The sequence below is a fragment of the Streptopelia decaocto genome (genome assembly GCF_964273445.1).
Source record: "Streptopelia decaocto genome assembly, chromosome: 1".
Lineage (NCBI taxonomy): Eukaryota > Metazoa > Chordata > Aves > Columbiformes > Columbidae > Streptopelia > Streptopelia decaocto.
This window is the reverse complement of record NC_138663.1, coordinates 52,194,730-52,216,568: the sequence shown is the minus strand read 5'-3', so window position 1 is coordinate 52,216,568 and position 21,839 is coordinate 52,194,730. Positions and strand designations below refer to the sequence as shown.

General features: G+C 35.6%; 1 protein-coding gene across 1 annotated transcript in view; it reads left to right on the top strand.

The window, feature by feature from the left end:
* The window catches only part of PTPRQ (protein tyrosine phosphatase receptor type Q), a gene marked incomplete at its 5' end in the record, with an annotated part of 130,414 nt that overhangs the window by 89,767 nt on the left and 18,808 nt on the right, over positions 1 to 21,839 (top strand). Inside the window, 10 exons of the mRNA XM_082063008.1 lie at positions 538 to 659; positions 4,450 to 4,636; positions 6,859 to 7,103; positions 7,632 to 7,698; positions 8,291 to 8,449; positions 9,426 to 9,648; positions 10,094 to 10,167; positions 12,971 to 13,067; positions 14,141 to 14,269; positions 15,512 to 15,556. Of these exons, the coding sequence (XP_081919134.1) occupies positions 538 to 659; positions 4,450 to 4,636; positions 6,859 to 7,103; positions 7,632 to 7,698; positions 8,291 to 8,449; positions 9,426 to 9,648; positions 10,094 to 10,167; positions 12,971 to 13,067; positions 14,141 to 14,269; positions 15,512 to 15,556 (1,348 nt within the window). The remainder of the gene's footprint in view (positions 1 to 537; positions 660 to 4,449; positions 4,637 to 6,858; positions 7,104 to 7,631; positions 7,699 to 8,290; positions 8,450 to 9,425; positions 9,649 to 10,093; positions 10,168 to 12,970; positions 13,068 to 14,140; positions 14,270 to 15,511; positions 15,557 to 21,839) is intronic.

The window sequence follows — 21,839 nt, the reverse complement described above, 5'->3', positions numbered from 1 at the left end:
CATATTAAGAGTAAGTTGAATTAAACTATAAAATATTGTTCTGTATCAAATTCTTTGTGTTATACTAGTACCTTCCAACATTGCTGGAAAATTTTTCTAGCATGCAGAAGACCTTGTGTTTTCACAATTTCTTGTTCCTTGAATGATTTTTTTTTTTACATAAATGGATACATTATGCTTGCCTATTTGTCTAAATAGTTGTATATATATTTTGCTTATGCCATGTAAAATACATACAAAACAACTTGTAATTAAAAAAACCCTGTAATTTCAATTTAAGATGAAGTTTTAGGCAGTTCTTACTCTAGAAAAGTTGTAGCAATTGCAATTAAATACGTGTTTCTAAATCCAGCTACATGCTTTATATATGAGAAAGGAAAATGTTGTAATTATGTAAGCAGTGTATAATGGTAAACGTGTGAAAAAGGTGTGTGGGGGGGTTCAATTTGAAAAATATCTCTACTGGTCGGTAAAATTACTGGATTATTTGTTGTGAATTTCTTTGGCTATGATTCACATACATATTTTTTTCTACAGCTCCAGATGGTCCTCCAGAAAATGTGACTGTTTTAGCTACATCTCCTCACAGTATTAATATCAGCTGGAGTGAACCTCTCATCATTACTGGACCAACATGCTACCTCATAGACATTACCTCAGTAAGGCAACTCTGGTTTATTGCTGGTAGTAATACAAAAGTTTGGTGATATAAATACCACAGCACATGGTTGTATAGAAATTACAGGACAGACATAAACTGGATTGAAAAACAATATGGCTGTGTCTATTTCCACATAAACTCCACACAAGAATTAATTGCAGATTTATAAGTTTCGTAATGGGAGATAAATTAATTACTTGTTATTAAAAAAATGTGTGCTAATAAGAGGTCTTGAAGAAAAAAACTATACCTATAAATGTATGCAGGAAAACAGTAGCTGAGCTTTGCAGAGGTGTACGTGTCTCCTTCTAAGAATAACAAGGCTGTTTACCTCTAAAAGTAATAATGACCTTTTTTTTTTCTTCAAGCAAAGAAAAGTTCACTGTCAAGATTTTACAAACCACGGTAGAAGAGCTGGCAAAAGGAAGTGACTTGTACAAAGTTACAGGGCGCATCAGAGGCCAAACTTTAAAGTCAAACTAGATTTCCCACTTTCCACTCGGTGCTCTGTCCATCGGATTGCCTGTATTTTGTTATAACAACAATAATACTTCTTTCTCCTTGATCTTTATAAGTAAAAAAAGGCTGACATGAGTGAAAAGCTCTAGTAGCCTTTCTCTTTTCATCTTCTACTACCCTTATAATGCTCCTTAAAACAACCTTTAATAAACCTCATTTCCTGCCCTCTGGCAAGATAGGAAACTTTCTATGTTGGAGCACATGAGAAGTTTTAAGTAGGATATAAATTCCCTGTTCTTCCAGAAACTATACAGACAGGCCTATCAGTGAAAATGGGAAGCAGTTTACAAGACTATACCCAGGAAAACTTGCTGTTTGAAGGTTTAAAAGCCTGAATCAACCTGTTAGATAATTTGAAAATAAAAAATTAACACTACTTCAAACTATTTAAAGGCTGTAAATAGAAAGTTATTTAAATTTTCTGAGCAGCGAGTTAGAGTATTATGTGTATATTTTCAATGTTTCTGAATCAGTCGTAAGAATTACAGATATGCTAAAAAATGAATGTTGAGATTTCTATGCAACCAAAATTTCTAAGGAGATCGGTAAAAAATGACAAATATTTGTAAGCTCTTCAGTAAAGTTACAAGAGAGAGTAATGTGTAGTCCTGCTATGTTCTTGTCCTCTAACTTCATCGTACAATATGAAGAGAGCAATCCGTTCAGTTCTGAACACAACACAGAATTACTATGACAGGCTGAAGTATATACAATAACAGGCAATACTAACAGGGAAGGAGTGGCCTCTTGGCCTGTTGGGTAGGCTGATGGAAACTACATAACAATTTTTATTTCTGCTTTACTGAAGTTAGAGAAGACTTTTGCCTCATGAAAAATTCTTGTCGCTTTTGACTAAACAGCACTGTAGTGCATCAACAGAAAAAATAATTTTAATGCTTTTGATAAAACTTCCAAATTCAATTTTCAAAGCTTGATAGGTTTTGTGTGTGTAATATTTAATCAATTTGTAATTAAATAATTTATCCTCTGTCTGATAATCCCTAAAGCATAAACAGGGTGTCGTCTGATTCTACACTATGAAAATGACATAAATTACCTATATAAGTTATAGTAAAATTCATGAAGTAAGATGAACTATAGAGAGTTTCATCTGATCCTGCCAGCATTTGGAAGGAGCTTAAAAACCTGTTTTAAATATTCAATTTGGAGGGCTTTGATTTTGTTTTTTAGAAAGTGTTTTCTTGTGTTGGGGTTTTTTGTTTGGCATTTTTTGTTTTGGTTTTGGTTTCCAATATATTTCCAATATACATCTGGCTTTATATTCAGGGATTCCTTGTAATCAAATGTTGTCTATCTAATGATCAGTAACTACAGGTGTCAGCTCTGTAGATAATCATCTTAGTAGACAAATGTATTCCTTCTTAAAGGCAAATAAAGCTGCCACAATCCTTTTTCAGTGAAAATTTGAGTATATATTTTATTGTCCCAGTGGGAAAATTTTTATGAAGAGTCCAAATACCACAAACTTCCTGTACATGTAACTTTACTCATTTTAGTTCTCAACTGAGTATCTTTAAGAATTATATAAAAATAGGCTCACAGAAGATAATGATTTCAGATTTCTACTCCGTGATGTCTTTATTTTTTAAAGGTAGTAATTAGTGTTCGTTAGTGAATGTATTAGAGTTCTGTTAAAATTTCTAGGATGTTCCTTGTAGCTTTATAGTTCAGAAAAACTAAAAAGTACTCCCTCATTATTATTCCTACAAGTCATATTTTATTTTGTCTTGGTTCCTGCTATAATTAGTAGTCCTGAATAAAATATCACTGAAAATGAGTAAGGAATATGGAAGTGAACCATTAAACTTCGGGAAGAATTAAAATAATTTTAATGATATAGTACTGTGATTGTATTTTAGCTCTTGTATAAATATTTATGTGCCAGATTTTTGATAGTCAGATAGGAAAAAGTGTTTCAACTCATGATGGCTATCCCAGGAAATGAATGTCTGTTTAGTCCATCAGAAAGTTTAGTTCAGGTTAATTCTCAGTGGGGATAGATGCATATCTGTCAAATAAAAGGTATGCTTGAACTATTCTAATGTTTTAGCAGCTGCATTTAATACAGATTTCATCCAGTGGGAAAACTACTGTACAGCTACCTAATCCTCTTTTCAAATTACACACTGAAGAAACAATAATGAAAACATCATTAACTGAGGTAGTGGGAATAGACATTAAAAGAATTTTGTAAATGATACCTGATCAAACACTAGAGAAGCTGCCATTTTTTTCATTTTTCTCCTTTTTTAAAGTGAATATTGTAAGTTACTAGTTCGATATAAAGCCCAACGCGGTAGATTTTTCTACAGAACTACAGATTATTTGAGATGTATGGATGATAGGGATCCCAAGACATCATCCAGACCACAGCTTGCTCTAACACAGAAACCAGTGTATCTAAAGTCTTCCTCACAAATGATTCATTATTCTTTTCTTAAAAATGTTCAGTGCTGAAAGTTGCTCAGCAACCCTCAGTAGATTGTTGTATTTTTTCACTAAACTTATAGTCATAGTTTTAGTTATATATTTAAGTATTGAAGTTTTTGTAATTTTTAATTCTAATATCTCTTTTTTTTGATGCAAATAAAATTTCTATTTGTGTTTTTATGAACACTGGAAACAAAGGATTATCTTCAATTTAGTTCTGTCCTTTTTATATATTGAAGTTACTACTATGTCTTTCACCATCCTTCATTTTCTAGATTGAACCCAAATTATTTCTGCTTTCCAGCTTTTCTAGTGAGAGAATTACTCCCTCCTCACTGTCTTCTATTAATAGAAGTGCTTCTATTAATATATACCAAGAGGAATGACACTTTCTTCAGCCTTATTAACATTATGTATGGCTGCTTACTTTTAATTTTCTATTTTTATTCCAAACCATTTTCTGCTGTATAGATGCTCATCTTTCAGATCTCTGCCTCATTTGATTCCCATTTCAGGTCACTACAGCTCCCCTGGCCCAGTGAATATTGATCAGTTCATGTTTGCTTGGTGGAAGGCAGTGCCAAGCAAACAGCCCATTTCCTTCACCTCATCCTACGTGAGGTGCTAAAGAGGCAACACATGGGTGAGGAATGGAGTGTATGCCCCTGTGCAGCTTTCTTGTCTTGGTAGCTAGAGACTTCTTGTGAAATGGTTAGAAAACTGGAAAGGTAAAAGTCGAAAAGCTGTTTAAATAATAATATCCTGCTTTGGGCTGTTTCAAGTCTTGTAATCATTTTTCTTTTATTATTATTTTGCAGGTAGATAATGATAATTATAAAGCTCAGTTTCTGAAGACAAATGATGAGGGTAAAGTCTTAGAAATTTCTGATTTAAAAGCATTTACAAGGTATTCTGTAGTAATCATTGCCTTTACGGGGGATGTTACTGCTGCACTCCTTGAAGGCAAGGCTAGTTCTCCAGTTATTGTCTCCACCTTTGAAGCAGGTTTGTATTTTTCTCTACTTTCTATGGACCAGACTTTACAATTTTTCTTTCATCTGACAAATAAATGACAAGTTTGAACACATGGTGCACTTTTAATGCAGATTTGTTCTCACAATATTTTTTCTTTAATATTTAAAAGGCATCAGTCAATGAGAAAGTGATAGTGATAATAAATACTAAGATTTACCTTAAGTAATGCAGAGATCGTAACTTGTTTCATGTAAAATACGAATGTATGGAACACAGCCATCTAGATTACTTCTGTAGTCAAGAGAGGTCCTATCTATATTATCATGTATATGTAAAATACCTGTCTGAGAAAGAGATTACTCTCACCTGTGGAGGTGCCTGTTTTCTGTAAGAGACTATTGAAAACCTTAGATGACATGCTTGATCTTGATGCAAAATTCAAACAGAAAAATCAAGTGAAGTGAATCCTACCATTTAAATGGTACCTGTACTGACCTGAGAAGACAATCTGTACATTCTCAGTGGAAGAAGGTTGCTAGTGAAAGCCCACAGAGAACCGTGCTTGTTACCTCTTCCACAGATTTAAAACAATCTGGAGAATGAAGTAGATACTGAGGTGACAAACGATTCTGATGCTATTAAGTTATTCAGATAAATAAAACTGAGAGATGAGAGTGAGGACGTGTGCGAGGATCTTGTGATACCAAGAGGCTACATTACAAAAGAGTAGATACTATTTGCTTAGGAAAATATAAACAGATGTACATGGGAAAGATATAGTCCTAGATTTACTTACACAGTGTCTGGTTATGTTGTGTCTATTGTCTTTACTGGTTTTGAATTGTTCACTAAGGACAGTTAAACAGACAAACCAAGCAGCAAAAAAATTTTCTGAAAAGTTATTGAAGTTTAGTTTCATTCAAACTAATTATCAACTGTCTATAAACTACAGATGCCTTCTCTCCAGTAAGGTTAGCTGCAAGTTGGCTTTTTTTAGTTATATACTCAGGTTAATTTCAGATTTAGACAGACTACACAGTGACTGTATTTATCATTTATCTTTTCTTTGACGTATGAAAATCCAGTGTCCGATATATATGACTATGTGCATATATATATATCTTTCTAATGCCTCTAATATGTTAAATTCTAAGGTTTTTGAGACCTATTTATATCTCTGGAGGCAGACATAGTCTTTTACTATGGAAAAAATGAATGAAAATCAAATTAGGTGATTGCTGGATCTGTACTGTGAGTTAACTTTTGTGGTAGCCCTTTTTTATGTAAAAACATGATACATTAGGAGGTGTAGTAACCTTAGAGAAGGACAGTAATTTTTTGCATCTCATCTTGTCTCAGCTGGTTTGTACAGTCCAGCATATGGCTGAGTTAGGACCAATTTACATAGATTTACTCCAGAGAAGCCTGAGTAAGCATTTCTTGGCTGGTGTAAAAAAACTGGAAGATACAACAACTGCATCTAAATCCTTGGTCAAGGGAATGTGGTTATGTTCAGTTGCTTGATTTCACTGTTTTGAGGTCACGCTACATACTTGTCTGTGCAGGTAGAACAATAAATATTTAGCTGCCTGGAAAGAATGTTACAGCCTTTTCTTTCCAATAGGGACATTGGGAAAATGATTTATACCTTTGCTGTCGTGAGAATAAGCTACTGGAATAAGCATTTGATAAAAAACTGTCTTTGGGAAAAACGCATGTTGTGTTTGTGTTTGGGCATCGGATAAGGGAAAGCTTTTCCTGAAGAGTCAGCTGTGATAAGCAGAGACTCTCGGGAGCACGGTGGCTTGTTTATGTGTTGAGAGGGAGCTTGCTGTTGACAGGAAGCTTTCAGAAAGGGATACTCAAGACTAACACTTGCTTCTTGCTTGTCAGCTCACACAAGAATTTGTTTACCCTGGTTGTATTTCAATGTATAACGATGCCCTCAGGCTTTCTCAGTAGAAAATCAGAGGGAACTTCTCCTGAGTAGAAAATACTGGGGTTATCTAATAATTGTTTTTAATTTTGCTAGCATTAAATGCTATCTTTAATAACAGTATTTCACTAAATATTTACCTTTTTATTGTATTTACATTTACTTATGCAGTAAGTATTTGAGATGTTTTAATAAAAACAGAAAATACCAATGAAACAATACTGATGTTCAAAAATATAACTTGTAATTTTCAGGTTTTACTCTAACAGCAATAGTAGTAAACTGATTGAATGGATAATTGAAATATTTGTTTCAGTTCCTGAAGACCCACCTAACAACATAACATTTCAGAAGATACCAGATGAAGTAACAAAGTTCCAAGTAACATTTGTGCCACCATCTGAACCAAATGGAAATATTCAGGTGTATCAAGCTGTGGTTTACAACGAAGATGACCCCGCTGCCACTCGAATTCACAACCTTAGTGTCATTGATAAAACAGATCAGTCAGTCACTGCCATGATAGAAGGACTAAAAGGAGGACACACCTATAATGTCAGCGTAAGGATTGACACTTTTTCTTTGTGTTTTTTTTTTTCTTTTATATGAGTGGGAGACTAGTCTGAACACAAACCTAGGCTGACTATGAGATTTTCATGCCAAGAATGTTAGCTGGGTGGAATGAGAGACAAGTCTGAGGAATGAGGGGAGCAATGAAGAGGGTGGAGTGAATGGAAGCAGAACGTATCACTAGTGGTTGGCTTTGTACTCGACCACCAGCTCATGTGCTGGCAAAGCAGCCTGTGACACATTGTCACAGATACAAGACTAAATCCCTCTCTTAATTCTGCCATTTGCATTGCTCATTTTGCTTAAATGAATGGTCCAGTTCTGCAAGGGGAGCTTGCTACAAGTGTTACTGTACTGAAGATTATAAAGAAATTTAGAATAAGTTCCAGCGAAGTGTGAATGATGAAAGGAGTATTTCAGCATTCATTGTTGCTTCAAATATATCCAGGTTTAGCCAATTTGAAGCTATTAAAAATACTCATTAAAAGAAGTGTGTGTGTGTGTTTGTTTGTTTTTAAGGTGTATGCCATAAATGGTGCTGGTGCAGGGCCAAAAATTCAATTGAAAATAACCATGGATATCAAAGGTATGTTTCATAAGTTGCCCTTTAGCTGAAACCTCTATAAATGCTGAGGAAATTGCTTTTCTACCTGTGAGTACATAGCTGTGTACCTTTGTCTGTTAGAGGTCAAATAATGTAGGAACTGGAACATGTAACTGACAGCCTTGAATTGTAGTGGTCAGATTTGCTGCATATCACTGATCATTTCCTATTCACATCTGAATGATACTCTAAACCATGTGCAGACTTGCTGAAGTAATCATATTGACTTCAGTATTTCAGTTACTGTTAGCAAACAGCTTAGAAGACTATCACAGAGGTACAGCTAAGTATACAGTATCACAGTTGTGGAAATAAATACAATAATGGATTGAAATTCACTGAAAAAGTAAGACTCAGTCTTTGTCTTGTTTTCTGTTTAATTGAAAACTGATATGCAGAAGCATTTATCAGAATAAAGTTTTTGGAGGCTTAAGGCATTAAGTAGAACATTAAGTTGTCTCTGAAAATGTGCTGGAGATTTATCTTGCATAACACAGCTATATGCCTGAACGAAGTACTTGTAGAGAAAACAATTTAAGACAAAACTCTGTGGTATATCTTTGTTTAAAACCAGAACCACCACGGCCTAAAAAGAAACCAGCACCAGTTTATGATACCGATGGGGCGTTACTAGTCACAGCTACAACAATTACGATCAGAATGCCGATATGTTATTACAGCGATGATCATGGCCCTATCAAGAAGATACAAGTTCTTGTTGTGGAAGCTGGAGGTAGAATTTTGTAAATTCTATTGATTTTTTTTTTATTTTTATTTATTTATTTATTTTCAGGCTGTTTGTCTTTTTTATTTCTTTTCTTCGTACTCACTAATTTCACTTTAGAAAACAGCTAACAACATAACTTTACCTGTGGCAACAGTACTAAGAGGAACGATGTCTTTCACAATACCTGTTGACTGGGTACTGAATTTTGGAAACACTTGCCAACAATTGTTATCGTTACCTTTTCCTTACTTCCTATTTCCTTGAAAAAAAAAAAGGCATTTGTGAAAGCTGCTTTTTGTGAGGTTCTTCTGTTGCTACTAGTGTTGCCTATAAAAGAATGCAGTCATGTGCAGCTGATATTTCCATTTCATAACGGGGGCAGAGGGATTTATATAAATCCCTTCTGTAGACTGTGGGTTAGAATGTGTAAAGCATTCACATTAAGTGAATTCACATTAAGTCTCCCACCTTTTTCTGAATTTTTCATTTTAGTACTAATGCTACAGACATTTACTTCATAGCTCTTGCTATGAAGATTCTCTTGAACTGATAGATACGCAAATACCATGTTAAGCCACATTTTGAAGCTTTTTCTCCTGAGTTGCTGAGTACTGGTCACTTACAGAAACCTAGTAAATTCATTTATGCAACAGTCTTTACTGTCTTCTACTGTCTTTTTACCATCTTTGCTAGCCATGCTCGAGTTCAAAGTCAAGTGTCTTGCACAAGTGATATTCTCTACATGCAGAGCTCTTGTGTGAGACTACCCCTGAAATTTTCTACTTATGATTCAGCTGACTTACTCCGAGCTAGCAAAACATAGAAATTTGGGTTCAAGTGCAAACACAGTTATAAACTTAGTTGTGTAAATGGTATTGCTAGCATGCTAAGTTCTTAAAAAAATAATTTCATATTTAACTTCTTTAATTACAGTCTGGTGAGAATGTAAATTGTTTCTGATTATTTGTTTTCTTGACAATAGCTCAGCATGATGGGAATGTTACTAAGTGGTATGATGCCTACTTCAACAGACCGAGGCCATATTTTACAAATGAAGGCTTTCCAAACCCACCATGTATAGAAGGAAAAGAAAATCTGAGTGGCAAAGAAGAGATATATATCATAGGTGCTGATACTACATGTATGATATCAGGCAGTCAAGACAAAATATGTAATGGCCCACTGAAACCAAGAAAGCAGTACCTGTAAGTACATTTGTCTCTATGTTTGACCAAGAGAAAGATTTAAGTGAAATATACATTTCTACAAGCATACAAAATGTGTAGTTCAATTACGAAAAAGTGGAGATTGAAATGATCTTCACGTGTCTCTAGTTTTAATTTTTTTGGCTGAGCATAAATATGGAAGACAGTTTAAAAAAAATATTTTAGGTAACTAAAGATTCTTATTGAGCTTCTAAATTAAATAAGTGCAAATTCGAGATAAGTAATTCACATAGTTTGGTTATATGTTTAAGAATTGACACTGTGTCCTTGATGTCTGTCATAATGTCACTTTGGCAGGTGAATAATGATTCCAGTTTATATTATGCTAAAACTGAAAAATAGTTGTTAGTTTCTAAGTGAAATAATAATTAAGAAAATACACATAAACTTTCATTTCATTAGTTTTCTTGGGTTTATTTCACAGATTTAAGTTCAGAGCAACTAACATTAAAGGACAGTTTACAGATTCTGACTATTCTGACCCTATCAAAACTTTAGGTAAGGAAAGTATCATTTATTAAAATATTTCTTTATTTCCAAAGAATGTCTACAATTCCACATTTCTTTCTAGTAAAATGTTTTTCCTGAAGTAAATAATCTCTGCTTTTGTTGGACCTAGTTTAACCATCATGGCTGAGGAAACATATTAATTCCCTGTATGTTCTTTTGAGGTTGTCAAGGAGTCTTACCTCAGCCTGGACTGTTAAATGAAGAAGCATTATTGACAAAGTTCTTTAGCAGAAATTCAGTCATATTGGTAAAATTACCATTTTGCCAGGACAGCTCATCTTGCTTGGTGAGCTGCCAGATGTTGTACTGTTTCCATCTATGTTGGATGTGGAGCTATTCCAGTGAGCCCAGTGTAGGAAACCTCTTGGCTGCAGATCGTTCCTTCTAGTGGCAGCTCATATGAGGACACGACCCTTTCACCCTTCAGCCATTAGATACAGACAAAGCTCCAGATTAATTTGTGAATTAATATCATCTTATAGAGCCCCTCTGGTTCTGATGTCCCTGACCAATAGGCCAGCTGTTATGGGGTCTCAAATCTTAATAATAAATAATAAATAAATAAATTATTCCATGGCAGTGTTGATTTACCCCCAAAACTGGGAATGAACTCTCATAGCAGATTGCAATAAGATCTGTAAATTCTTTTAATCTATTGGTAAGCCAAAACTTACTTAGCTAAGCATTAGCCCTGACTTTCTGAAAAGGGATCCCAAGACAACTGGTTGAGTACCCAGAAGAATTTTAGTGGGCACATAATTTTCATTTGGCATTTCTCTTCTGTGATATGAGCTCCCTTATTCATTTAATCCATGTTAGAAATTCGTTACATGATCTGATACTGACGATCTTCAAATGTTAATTCACTACTTGAATATTCTGAAATGATCTGTGGCTATTTCTCTAGCCTTGAATGTTTTGGAAACTGCAACATAAAAGTTATCTTTACGTGTTCTAAGTTTAAAAGTTCTAAAGCAATGAAGCAAATAGCTTGCCCAGTGAAAGAAAGACTACGTGTCCAGTTAAGGAAAACAAGTCTACCAGAAATTAGTCTGACTATCCAGTCCTCCAGGAAACTTTCCTGTTTCTAACAGGAAACTCTGCAATACTTAAAGAAATAATTTAAGAAAACTTAATAATCACTGAAATTTGTGTTTTTCCAGCATGACACTTTAATATTAGTAGATAAAAGACTAATTTGAATTTTGTCAGAGATATGAATGGCTAGGTTATTTTGTTTTTTAAATCTCCTTATAGAATAGGTAGGTCTTTGATCTGGAAAACCAGAAGGCTAAGCTTGTGTCTATGCAATTTAATACTGCATGTTAAATATGTTTGAAGCAGAAAAAAATATGGAAAACCTGTGAGAGAGTTCTCTGTGACGGATGTCAGATGCTCTTGTTAAACAATAGGAATTTTGCTAGGGAGGAACGCTGAAGCAGAAAATATTGAAATGCAAAGCTGCAATCATGATTTTTTAATTAAAGAAAAGGATACATTTTAATATGGTGCTCCCACTCAACCATACTTGGCATACCACAACTTTCCTCTTGAGCTGGGGAAGTGGAGTTTCTTCCTCATAACACGACTGACATTGCAAAAGTAACGTCCATACTACAATGAAAGGTCAGGATTTTTCCATGAGATAATTAAGATGTGGTGACAAATATTGTTTAAACTTCTAATACATCAAGGCAGCTTATAACCATTTCATAAACTCTGATACCTACTTCAGCAAATCGTTGTGGGGAAGCTGGTAGTCCTGTGTAAGTGTAGAATTTTTCCATGTGAAATACAAAGCTGGTGAGACAGGAAATAAACAAAATGGGGTTTTCTGACACTGCCTTTTGCATAGAAACCTACCTAGGTGAAGAATACCAGCAGTAGTAATCCCTTGCTTTACTTATTTCCACTATGTGCCTAAGGAAAAAGGAGGCTGAGGTTGAAATGGGGACATGACTACCAGGAAGGTTGAGAAATTAAATGAGTCTCAGAAATTTAGCACCAAAGAGGTTCAAAAAGAGGTCTAGTAATTACTAATCTAAATGGTTTATCAGTCTCTTCATGAGCCTTCATTCTCACCTGGAAGGACTGGTTAGAATGCCAACACCTTTGCCTTTTTATCGTAAAGGCCTTTATGATTACTTTTGCACTACTGTGGGTTATTCCTAACAATATCACTAATTCCCACATAAATAAAGAGCATAAGTTAATGGTCAGTGAGGCAGATTAATCCAGAAAGTTCACATCCAATCACCAGGTGGGTTCCTTCAGCACCCTGAGGAGAGTATTTCCAAAATCGCACCTTTTATTTTGTGTCTGTAAGTGATGGCTGCAAGCCTCATTGCTTTTGAGTTGTGGCTCTTCCTTTTCCACTTCTGGAACTTGATTATTTCTGGCTGATGGAGCACCGTGTCTGTTCTTCACTGTGCAGAGGCTGAAGCAGGAGCTCAGCTCAGTGTTCAGGCTGATGTTACTGTGGTGGAGACCTACCAACCCGCTTAGCAGGTAAAACTGAAAAGCACCAGAGGATGGCTGCACATATAGCTACAGACGTGTACTATTAGCATTATGTATTACATAGATCAGCAATACTTAGGAACCTTTAAATAAATAATTTCTGATTTTGTTATATCTTTGTTTCTCGGGCAGCTCTTCGACTGACACAAAACAGATACAGTTGTATAGACAAAAAAGAGTCCGTCTCACTTCATTGCTTGATTTCAACCTGTCAGAAATGTACAGATTGAGGTGAATCTATGAAATATTAGCTTTTCACTTTCTGTTGCAGGTGAAGGGATGTCGGGAAGATCTGTAGAAGTTATTCTTGCTGTTACTTTGTGCATACTTTCCGTTCTTTTGGTGGCTGCAGTATATGCTTTTGCAAGGTGAGATTTATGTGTTCTTGCCATATCATGTTTGCAAGCACTCAAAAATGTTTTAAAGAACAGTTTAAGCAATTGGGAAACTTAGAGAAACATTCACAAAGGCTAGCTTCAGCCTAGTGAGCATAACCTCCAAACCTCCATAGATGAAGGGGGAAAAAAACCTTCTCTACAGGGTATGTCAGAGCAGTAGCTCATCTTGCACTTTCAGAGTCACTTCTATTAGATACAGATCAGAGTGTCAGCTGGCTGGAGTTAGCATGATGGCTAACCCTATTGAAAGCTTGATATGAAGTAAATACTCTAAATTCTCTTTTCTGTCTTACTAATGAATTTGTCAGTTATAATAAATACACTGAAGTCTCACACGTGAAAGAGAAATGGACCTCTAAATTCAAATTGTGAACAAAATGCCTGTGTAAAGGAGCAGACTGGGTGCTGCATGTGTGATGTTAGTTTGCTTTTTTGACAGAAGTTCTGTTCTTTCTCAGGTGCATGATTCAGGCATTACCAAACAATTTATGTAGGAAAACTGTTGCGGCTGAGATGGACAAATGACATAGACCAAGTTCTTCCAGGATGAAAGTAGTAGATCCATTTATTACCACAAGTGCATTTGTATACAGTTTGAGCAATTCATGTGTCTCTTCACTATTGGTTACAAGTTACAGCAGTAACATCTCATTGGCTATTTTTGCTATCATCAATGTTACTTTTACTCCCTTCTCTCTCACGGGTACATCCTTAACATCTCCGGATACTCCTTTACTCCCATCTTTCTCATGGGTAGGCCTTAATATCTTCAAGGCTAATTTCTGTTCCCATGCCCTCTGTCAGGGAATCCACGGACCCACCATAGTCCCACAGAAAACTAAAAGAATACATAGGCTAGATTCTTTCTCTACTAGTTTTAGACAAACATAACTGCTGGATTTGACTAATTTACATGGTAAAAAGGGAGAACCGAATAAAATACAAGGTTTCCAGTAATAACTTTTCAGTGTTCAATCACAGTATTTACATATACATCCTTAAATCTTTTGCATGTTTATTTTTCACTATTATTTTCTGTTTAGAATTCGACAAAAGCAAAAGGAGGGAGGCACATACTCCCCACGAGATGCTGAAATTATTGACACAAAATTTAAGCTGGATCAGTTGATCACAGTGGCAGACCTGGAGCTGAAGGATGAGAGATTTACGCGGTAAGCATACTCCTTAGGCAAAACAGTAGTCCAAAGGGGCTTAGCCATGACCCCTTTCTGACCTTTGCTTGTTTGGAAGTGTTTGTGGTGTTCTTATTTACACAGGTCACTGAGATCCTCTTTCAAAGAATGACCTCCACCCTCAAGACACTTCTCACTAGCTTTTAGAAAATCACTTAATCTTCAGCTCTTTTTACAACAAGATAAAGATCTAAGTGCAAATCACTGTTTAATTGTGTTAGCAAAAAAAAAAAAAAAAAAAGGCTTTGTTTTTAAACACGCAGAATTTATAAGTTTGTTTGATGGCCCAGTGTTTGGTGTAGACTGCAAACCTACATAAGCATTTTGAAAGAGTCAAACTCCCAGAAGTCACAGTCAGCTAATTCAAGAGCAAATCTGGCATTGTTTAACTGATATTTGGAAAGTGTTTTTTCACAAGGTGATTTGCATAACATCTGGATTTCCGTGGTGGTCAGCACAGTGGTTATCCTGACATCTACTCCTTTAAGACATATGCACAGTTCCAGGGTATTCATATATTCCCTCCAACAAAGAATCTCATAACAGATAGTTATCAGAAGGAAAACTGCTCTTTCTGACTGCCAGAAATATGGAGATTGTTCACCGAGTAAATATAATGATGGTTCTCAATAATATAGGACATCCAACTGAGTTAGAAATGTTTAGTGAACATTCTTTACCTGTCTGTATTCTCCCTGCTGTGTCACAGATGAAGCACTGTGGTAGGCAGTCTCCTTAAAGATGAGAAGCCTAAAATAGTCTTGCCCCAGCAGTCAGGGATCCTACTGTTCCAGACTGGGAAGAGCTGGAAGATGAAAGGTTGTAGCTGTTGACCTGTTTTGTTTGAGTGTGTGTATATCTATGTGTGTGGTACAGAGTAAGTTGATTGCAGGTACAAACCTGTTCAAAATAGTGCATGCAGGAGCGGCTGCTTGTAACAGATGAGAAAACATACTATGAATCATCTGGAAATCATTGACGTAATGGATGTGCTATGTTCTGTGTGGAACACGTGTCTTTCAGATAGTGTTGTTTAGTACCCGCTAATAACAATGGAAACATGCTCTGGAAAACACGCTCTATTGCCAATGGACTATAACTGCAACTTATATAAATTATCTTGATGGATCTTCGAAATGGGCTTGTTTCCAAACTGTTAGCTGAATAAGACTAGTACTAATTTTGTTTATATACTAAAGTGTTAATGGATTTTACTTCCAGATACTCTTCATTTTTCTTTAGACGCAAGGAGATATTTGTCATCCAGTAAGTTTTTGCATTATTGAAGCAGTGTGGTGTGTTTTCTGTTCTGTTCTCTTAACCTGTGTGCTGCCATACCATATTGAATGATTATAGTTAACCAAGATGAAATGTCAATCTTTGCAGCTGTACTAATGACAAACAGTGGTGTTTGTCATAATGAAATCCTGTTTATTTGTAGTCCCTAACATACAACAGTTCCACAACTACTTTGAAATAAATCAGGTCAATTGACATGGAAATTATAACAGATTCTGATGACATAGCACTGACATATACAATCTATCCTTGAAGCAAATGTGGTGCAAATGTAACAGAAGAAACACGCTGTTTCTTTCCTTTGGCAGTTAGAACAATGTACTTAGGAGGTTTATTTTTTTCCTCAACTGCCTTTTGCACTCACTTATACTGCAGCTGTTTTGTACTACACCACTACAGTCTCAGCAACATATCTACACTGTTATAGTCAAATCCTTAATGAGTTTGTAGACCACGATTCTACCACTTTTCTGTCTCAATTATATGTAATATAGTTTGGATTTATACAGTCTCAAACTCTATAGGGTACTTGCTAACTATAATATTTCATATTTATGTGCACTTTGTTATGTGATTTATGCACAGCAAGGCCTTTACTGGACAGTGCTTCAGCAGTTTTAGTTACATCACCCTTTTCTTAATGTCAGTCTCACATTTTGATTTGCAATTTATGCATGTCTTACCCTCTGTATTTTTCTATTTCCTCCTTCCCCACTCCTTTAATGGCCAAAAGCAAAGACTCTGCTCTTCTGCCATTCTTCAAAGGTACAGCATCCAGCTGTTAAATTTTGGATTATTATTTTTCAAACAGTAGCTGCACTGAAGCTACAGCAGGCTTCTTGCCCAGGTCTTTTGTTGGACATTACAACAAGCTGTGGAAGTCTGAAAGGAAGGCACTCAAGATATGATTCATGCTATATTTTCAGCTGGAAATGAGTAAACATACTAGGGGACCCTAACTGGTAACATACATACAGTAATGAGGGGCAAGATATCTGCTGAAAACTTTTTAGTTTACTATGGCTTTTTTAAAGCTTTAAAGAATGTTTCAGTATGTCTAAGATGCTGTTCTGGCAATTTCAGTGGCCAAAAGAGAGATTTTAGATATATTTAATGCTGTCTTTCACATATTAATAGATACATCCTTCCTGGTAACAATGAGCTGGATCAAGAAGCTGGCAGAAGCAAGGCAGCTTACTGCAAAATCTGACGTCTAAAATAGTTTTGCTACCTGTTTTCAGACTTCCACAGTTACACCATTAAAGAGCTTTTGTAGCTGTTGCATTCAGGGAATAGCTACGTAGAAGTCAATCACAGTTCCAGTTCTTGTGTTGTATTTATAATTCTCATGATTTGTGGTTAAAGCAGTGGCATGTTAGCATGATAAATTATTGTATTACATGTTGATGACTACAGTGTAACCTTCATACATCTACCAAGCATTTGGAATGGGACTGTGCATCACTGTATCTGCATAACCTACTGGCCTATGTTGGCTGCATTTGCCATGCTTGCTGTGCTGCAGAATGCCGGTTTCAATTCATGACATCTTGTAAATGTATGAGGAAAACATAGATGGACAGTTTCCTTTTCCAGGCTGGGTTGTTTGTATTTCTTGGGTAGCAATAAGTCAGCTGAAATCTGATTTTAATTGTCCAACTAAGTGTACTTCCTACCCTAAAAGGGTGATGGGGAGTTTGTGTGAAAATCGTAGGTGAATAAAAGAGCAGTATAGATTTTTTCTGTACCTACCAATGATCCAGTTCAGTGTTCATTTAAAGGAGATGCTTTGGAAACCAACTGTTTTGTCATTTCTCAACCAGTATATTATTTATTAGGTTAGCTACTATAAATCAGTAAAGCATGGACTTGCAGCTGACACCGTCCATCCACAGAATCAAAATACTCTAGCCTGCTCTGTGAGATTCTTCTTGACTGTCTCTCCTGCATTGTCTCTTCAGACATTCTCTCATGTTTAGTGGATCATGGCCTATGATCTTGGCTCATATTCTCAAAAAAATCTGTGCAGCTGGGATCACATGAGAAATAAAAGGAAGTAGAAGAGGATTTTCCTGTTCTGTAAGAATGACTGGAAATATTTTTTTTTATCATTTTTAGCAGATCAACAATTCAAAAGCTTGAAAAGTTTAAAGAAGCAAAACTCAGCAAATGTTCAGTATAGGTTAATCAAAACATTTTATTTCATACATTTTCATATTTTTTTTAGTATGAATTATCTTGCATTACAAAAGTCAGTTTAAGTAGAAGAAACATCAAATTTAGAAGTGCCAAGTATACCATTTTGCCAATTTTGAAACTTTTTTTGGGCCAACATTTTTTTCAAATCAGGAAATTCATGGCAAATCACAGCTCCCTGTAGTAATTTCTTAACATAATGGTCATAAAAAAATTACTTGAAAAACTTCAAGTGTCTGAAATTTATTAATACTAGCTAATATGTATACACCATCTCTCCGCAAGTCTTTGTTAGGCAATTAATTAATGGGCTATAGTTTCAGAGGGCATGCAGGGAGTTAAGTCTTACTGAATTCAGTGGAAAATGAGATCCACTTTATGAAGCCAAAATGCTGACTTTGAATGTTTGGGACATACACTGATCTCCATGATGATAGAAATGGTATGAGACAGGCAAGAACAGAAAAAAACAACTGTTGCTTAAAACATACATAGTCCATCAGTCTAAACTGGATTAAACATTGGATCACTAGGCACTCTGAATATACATATACTGGGGCCTCTCATCATTTACTTTTTGTAACATGTCCATAGGGCAAGTCACCTTTAAAAGCAGACATTCATCTTCTGTGAATAGACTCTCTCAATGAATTTTCAGGACACACAGGGTTTGGTGAGAGACAAGTAACCCTTCCCTACTCCAGGTGCTCACCTAGGAGACAACTTCTCTGGCACCCCAGTTTTGAAGTGGTTTCTGCAGCAAGGATAGAGCCATGTAGGTCCCTGTTTCTTAAAATTTTTCCTTGAAAAAATACACCTTGTGGTGGATGCTTTGAGGCTTTTGTTTTATCCCGCATGAGGCAGTTTGTCGAGTAAATGAGGCACAGATTCAGAGGAAGTATTTCTGAATTACAGACACTGTGGCCTGTATTCAGGAAGTGTCTGTATTCAAGGTAACACTTCTGCACAGATAATACTTTCTCTATACCATGTTTCTTCTCTCTTAGAGTGGTGCTGGGCATGGCTCCTGCCTTGCTTTTTTTTCAACAAGTTTTTGTTTACTAATCACCTACCGAAAACAGGCTTCCCGAGCTTTGCATCCCAGTAGTACAAGGTTTATGAATGTACGTGTTCTGGTACAATGGAAGAAATGAGCATGTGTTCTCTTTCCTTAGGCCTTTAATATTTAGGAAGGGTTAAGCTCCATATTGCTTTCAATTAACTTGCTAAAAATTAGTTCCTCTGTTGGTCCTAGGAAGTGTCAATGGTGCTTATGAGTTAAGCCTTTTGCCTACATACTCATTTCTGTTGTTTTCTATTTGGACGAAGTTTTAATTCCCTGTGGTTTTCAGATGATTGACCCAGAGAGAAAGCCACGTCTGTGTGACAATATGGTCTTCAGTTATCACTGCCAACACAAATAAATGGCTTCTTTCTAGCTCTATCATAAGTAATCTGAGTGGGATTCAGATTTTTGATAGACTTCAAAAAAATCCCCCACATGAAACAATACACTATTTTAAAAGAAAATCAGATTTAAGGCAATAAAGCATTCTTTATCTCTGAGAATGTTTTTCTTTCCTAGTTTCAAAGTCAGACAAGTGGGAATCTGGAATTGTCCAGCTGAAACAGGGAAATTTGCAACTTCTTGGTTTGATTCTAAATTGTGCTCATCAAAATCTAGTGATATCTATATTTTTATGTTTTATACAAAAGACTGGGAAATCTGGAGAACAAGATTACAGGTAGATGAGAATTTGTTAATTGATGAAATACCATAAGATTATTATTACACATTCCAAGTCAAGAGACTTGGAAAAAATGCTAATTTTTGAAGCTTGAGGATGCTGAAACCGAGCAGAGCTGTAAGTCTTTAGTGAGCACATAAAATTCATCCCTTCTTACACAACAAAGCCAACATCTTTGTCACAGTCTTCAAGTTAGACATTAATTTTCCTATGTGTTTAAATTAAATCATCTTACTCTCCAAACTGCCAAAGAAGTGTGAGAGCTCCGTACTTCTAAACATCAAATTCTTCATTTAATTGCCCTCAGATAGATTAAACTGTCAATCTGCAGGTGCCTTCTTTAAAAATGCTTACTGCTTGTGAAAGATAATATATGATTATGCCTTTAAAAAATAACACCTGTTATTAATACTAAAAATGAACTAGAAAGCAACTTATGTAACACTGTTTTGTTCATTCCCTGAGCTATATCAGTGCTTTATTTCCCTGCTTTGAGTGAAAGTAACAAAAAAGAATTATTGTTGAGTAAGTTGGCGTTAATGGTGCTGCTTGTCTCATGTTCTTTGTCGTTGGATCCATGTACCTCCAGCAATGAAGCAATGAATGATGTACCCAGGTTCTTCATGTACAGCGTAGCGGTAACTTTTATTCCCTAATGACAAAACTGCATTTGCTTACTGCAAATTAGGAGCAGTAAGCCCCTAATTTATATCAATTTGAGAGGAGGAAAGTCAACAGTATTCATATAATAATGGAGATGTCAATTGGGAGATGACTTTGTTTTTCTATGGTGAAGATAGGTGAATTCAAAAGAAAAACAAGTGCAATTTCTTTGCAGCCTGCTTATAATTTTGTCCCGAAAAAAGGCCTTCAAAAAAAAAAAAGTTTATTTTCTGCTCAAAGACAAATATATTTGCATGTAGTACATTGGCACAGCTATTATGAATACTTTTTTTTTTCAGGAAACTTTAGCTCTGTGATGTTGTTCATATTACTAGAAGGTAGTTTCATCTGCCATGCAATGCAAACAATATAAGTGATACAGTAAGCAACAGCTGGATTTCTAAAAAAGTCTGAATATAGTTGCTTGCTCTGTCATCTTATTGCCTTCTTTTTCATCCTAAAGCTCTCCTTCAGTTGTCCTAGCATCCACTTCAAGTTTAAGCCTTTTTCTGTGAATTCTTATGCTCCTTTTTACTCCAGTGAGACTGACGCAAGGCTTTCACAGCCAGATTGCTTTGTTTGAAGAGAACTGTCTTAATAAAGTATGTACCACAAAGGAATCCTTAGTAGCTTTGAAATTAGCTTCTCTGATGGTTAATAATAAATTATTCAACAATTGTATTAATCTTGTTTTATTATCTAATTTAAAATTTAAATATTTAAGAATAATTTCACAAAACGAAGTATTTTTAAAGCAAACTGTTGGCTTTTCTAATAAATTATTCTACTAAAAATAGACATATGTGTTTGTATTATAGAATAATTTTTGTAATATTTGTACATAAGAATGTATGATTTTTGGAGAGACAGACATATAAAAGGCATACTTAGAGATTTTTTGAAGAAGCAAATTATCTTTTAAACTGTATTACTTCAAATTTTTTGGCTTGGTCTTTTAGACAAGCTTTGTGAGTCTTAGTGCCTAAAGCCTAGCTTCTAAATCCGTAAGGCTGAGATGTTCTTAAAAAGGGCCAGAGGTGATGATGATAACCAAGTTCCAAGGCTATCTGAAAGTCCCCTGAGTGTAGATGCTCATGTATCGTCTTCATTTCACCTGCTGTGGGATCAAATTAAAGATTTAACATGCACCCCAGTTTTTAAAATCACCATGCACCAGAAAGAGCAGTGAACGTGTGAAAATGAGCATGAAAACAAGCACTCACTTTTAAACTCTTAAAAATACAGCCATAGCTGGTTTGTTTCTGTAGAGGCACACCAATAGCATGATTCATCTGTGACTTATTTTAGATATCTGCTTAAAATTATATGAAATAACGCCTATTTCTCTTCAATGATTACAAAAGGAATCTAGAGTGACTAACTCAGAAATAGGTGTCGGTGTCCAGTCAGATGAATCCTATCCTCGTGCTCTGAAACAGTCCTTAGAAGAACAGCATTGAGGACATAGTGTAAAATGAAGCCTGTCAATGTATGTGAAGTGGTGTGCTGGAAGTATGGATTTCCCAGGGCAATATGAGCCCAGAGCACTGTGAAATGATCTGAAGAGAATGATAGAAACTGTAACTACCATATCTATATCTGCCAATACCTGAGATAAAAACTAAGCAACACAATCACCCAAG